General features: G+C 33.5%; 1 protein-coding gene across 1 annotated transcript; it reads right to left on the reverse strand.

Annotated features, from left to right (window-relative positions):
* Nucleotides 1-332: 332 nt before the first annotated feature.
* Nucleotides 333-2,062, reverse strand: LOC107659477 (40S ribosomal protein S27-like). Its single transcript, XM_016448429.1, has 4 exons — nucleotides 1,963-2,062; nucleotides 855-963; nucleotides 666-776; nucleotides 333-539 (listed from the first exon to the last, which is right to left on the reverse strand). Exons 1-4 carry the CDS (start codon nucleotides 1,966-1,968, stop codon nucleotides 511-513), a joined length of 255 nt encoding a protein of 84 aa, XP_016303915.1. The 5' UTR covers nucleotides 1,969-2,062; the 3' UTR covers nucleotides 333-510.
* Between the last annotated feature and the right edge of the window lie 1,340 nt (nucleotides 2,063-3,402).

Raw genomic sequence — 3,402 nt, forward strand, 5'->3', positions numbered from 1 at the left:
TGACACTTAAGACTTGAGTATTGGATGCTGAAAATTCAGCTTTACGTCACAGGAATAAATTACATTAAACAATATAAAATAGAAAAATGTTGTTTTAAATGATAATATTTCTATATTTTTCATCAAATAAACAGCCTTGGTGAGCATAACAGAATTTTAAAAAACACTGAAAATCTTATCCTCAATCTTTTGAATGGTAGTGTAGATAGAAAGTTTTCAACAACAAAATATAGATGCCAAGGTGCTGATCATTGCATGAGATGAGAAATGAAACTAAAAATGTTGCACTGACTGTTTTGAATACGCTTGAATTAAATTGCAGGATGCAGCTGTATCATGCAGAAGAAACTTTATTCAGAACCACTGAACTGATAGCATGGTAGAAAGAACCTGCCATGCACCATTCATTATCACATTATTCAAGTTCATTCATTGTAATCAATGAAAAGTAAGGCATTAAGAAGTTGCACAATTCTTTGTATTCAAAGCATCACTCCGTCTTCATCCTTCTCAGTGCTGCTTTCTTCTGAAAGAACAACCTATTTGAAAAAAGAAAATAAGTAGCTTGAGATGCTGTATCAAATATTTTGATTTGTAGTTACGTCCGATTCAAAAGTACAACCCACACAGGCTGGATGTTTTACAATCATTCAGCAGATACACACCCTCGGTCAGCCTTGCTTTTCCTCCTGTGGGCTGGCAGAGCACTGTTGAACACCCAACGCACAACACAACCGTTTGCGCATGACTGAACACAGTCGTGATCTTATAACAACCTGCGTGAAGATAAGCAGAAAAGATTAGTGATACATTACCCATGATAAGACAAACAAACGGTTCAAAAGATCTCAAACCTGGGCATTTCACATCCATGAAGTACGAGTTGGGACTCTGCACAAGCCTTTTCTTCTTATGCTGCCTTCTCTCAAAATCAAAGGACGGGTTCAGCAGATCTTTGGCCAGCTGGCAAAAATATAGTTAAAATATTATTATTTTTTTATTTAAAAGAAATTATGTCAATATTTAAATTTATACATTTATTTATATAGAATTACACATATATAAATATTTCAAACATGTGTGTGTATATATATATATATATATATATATATGTGTGTGTGTATGTGTGTGTGTGAAAAATATGTAAATGTTAACATTTTCAATACTTTTACAACTAGAATTTAAATATTTACATAAAATTACACATATCACAAAAAAAAAATATATATATATTATTTTAAATATTAAATATAAATATTAATACATTTTTATATATTATATATATTCTGCTGCTGCTTTATATATACACACATACATATATATATATATATATAGAATGAAAATATTGGCATTTTAAATGTGAGTTTTTGACATTTCCAATATTTACACAAAATTACACACATTTAAAATTTGAAATGCGTGTAATGCAAACATTAATATTTAAAAATGTATGTACATTTTATTTCATTCACACACCCCATAAATGTTATTATATATACACTATCTCCAACAAGATGACAGTCATTTTACTCTCTTAATTACAAAATCTACAATCTAAGCAACACTATATTTATATAGGCACTACCGCAATAACATTAGACACCATGCTTCTTTGCACACAAAAACAACATTGTTCAACAGCCATATTGATCACTCCCATCACTGTCAGTCTGAAAACTACAATACCTTACTTTTAAAAAGACAAATAAAACATCAGTCTCGTCCTACCTATCATTTTCCTCGGTGCACTGCAACAGTTTAATTAAACATGTCTCGTGTGAAGTGAAACATTAGGCCCTATCTGAACCTGCGCAGCGCCACGTGAAATCACAAACTTTCCCATGTTTATCGCACGGTTAAAATAATCAACAAGCGGATTAATATTGAAACGCCAGACGATAGAGCATATATGAACAACTGTCAAATGCGAGAATCGTTGTCTAGTTGAGCAAAGCCACTTACAGGCATCGTCGGCAGCTGCTGATATTCGCATTCGTGGCTCTGCGGCTGCTTTCCTCGAATCTCTCGATAACTGCAGGGTTGCCAAGTGCAGCTTCATAAAGGAAATCTGAAGAGACATGCCCAGACATGCTCCACAATAAAACACGCCTTTATACATTGGACCTTATAAAACCTGACAACAATACAGGGATTTCCCGAATATTACATCTGCTCGACGACAGTAAGTGATGGCGAGCTGGCGAAATGCTGCTATCGGTCACCTTATATCTCTCAACAAAGAGCATTGATTGCCATCAGCTCTACTATAAATCGACATAATAATAATAATAATAATAATAATAATAATAATAGAAGAGGCTTTACAATCAGAAGAAGAAGAAGAGGCTTTACAATCACAATTTGTAATAAAAAAAGAAAAAAAAAGGAAAGAAAAAAGAAGTTAACTTTCTGGATGAATTTTTCCCGTACTGGCAACCTTGATAGTCATCTCGACAGATGGGGCACCTACTCTTTTTATTAGCAGCCATTCCTACGGGATACATTTAGTTGTTAATTGTAATTATTTGTGTTATTATGTATTCTTATTTGAAGGTATTGCAATCTTTGAGTAAACCTGCACCTACTATTTAATCTCAGCTGGCAGATCTTGTGACTGCGTCCCCTAGTGGTTGTTCAATGGCAACACCACTACTATTGTTTTCAGTACTGGACACTAGTAAATGCAGGAAGTTATCAAATAGATAAGCAAATGATCCATTTGGATACAGTTGTATTTATTATTATTGATTCATGCGTTATTTTGAGTGAAACCTTGTTATTAACTGTATTTGGAAATTGGAATTTCTAAGCGTTAATGGTATTAATCATCTATCAGTCTGTCATTTAAAGCTCTTTTATGCCAACACACAAATATATCACAAAATGTAGAAATGCTATAATTAAATAAATAAAGGGTTTGAAAGATCAAATAAATAAAAGCTTTATAATATATATATATAGTCATTTTTATAAATGTGCCTTAAAAAACACTTACTGGTGTGCATCTTGAGACAAAACAAAGACACTGATATAGTCAGTGCAAGTTTCTTTCAGCTGAAACAGCTCAGATTTACATTTTAGTCTGGGATTAGGTTTAAACCTTGTCTGTGAACCCGGGGGTTAATGTCCAAAGACTTTCCAAAAAGTCTTTATTCTTAGTGTTGCATATCAAATCAATATATCAGTATCAAATCTTTAAATATGTTTTAATAGTCTGTACTAAAATAATTCTTTTAAAACCTTTCTAATATGCAGCACTTTCTTGATAGCTACCGCCACGCGTAATGTATGGGGGATTCCGCATCACTGTCCTCCTAGAAACTACACTGACCAATCACGGAGGAGGCATGCGCCGACGTCACAACACGAGGCTCCGCCCTCGCTCGAGACTATGATTTTTGT

The sequence above is a fragment of the Sinocyclocheilus anshuiensis genome, unplaced genomic scaffold (assembly GCF_001515605.1).
Source record: "Sinocyclocheilus anshuiensis isolate Anshui unplaced genomic scaffold, SAMN03320099.WGS_v1.1 scaffold387, whole genome shotgun sequence".
Taxonomy (NCBI): Eukaryota; Metazoa; Chordata; class Actinopteri; order Cypriniformes; family Cyprinidae; genus Sinocyclocheilus; species Sinocyclocheilus anshuiensis.

Excerpts from the sequence above, each read along its gene's own strand:
- LOC107659477 (XM_016448429.1), bottom strand. Across the intron at positions 777-854 it reads CATGGATGTGAAATGCCCAG|GTTGTTATAAGATCACGACT; the intron begins GTTTGAGATCTT and ends ATCTTCACGCAG. Across the intron at positions 540-665 it reads AAAAGCAAGGCTGACCGAGG|GTTGTTCTTTCAGAAGAAAG; the intron begins GTGTGTATCTGC and ends TTTTTCAAATAG.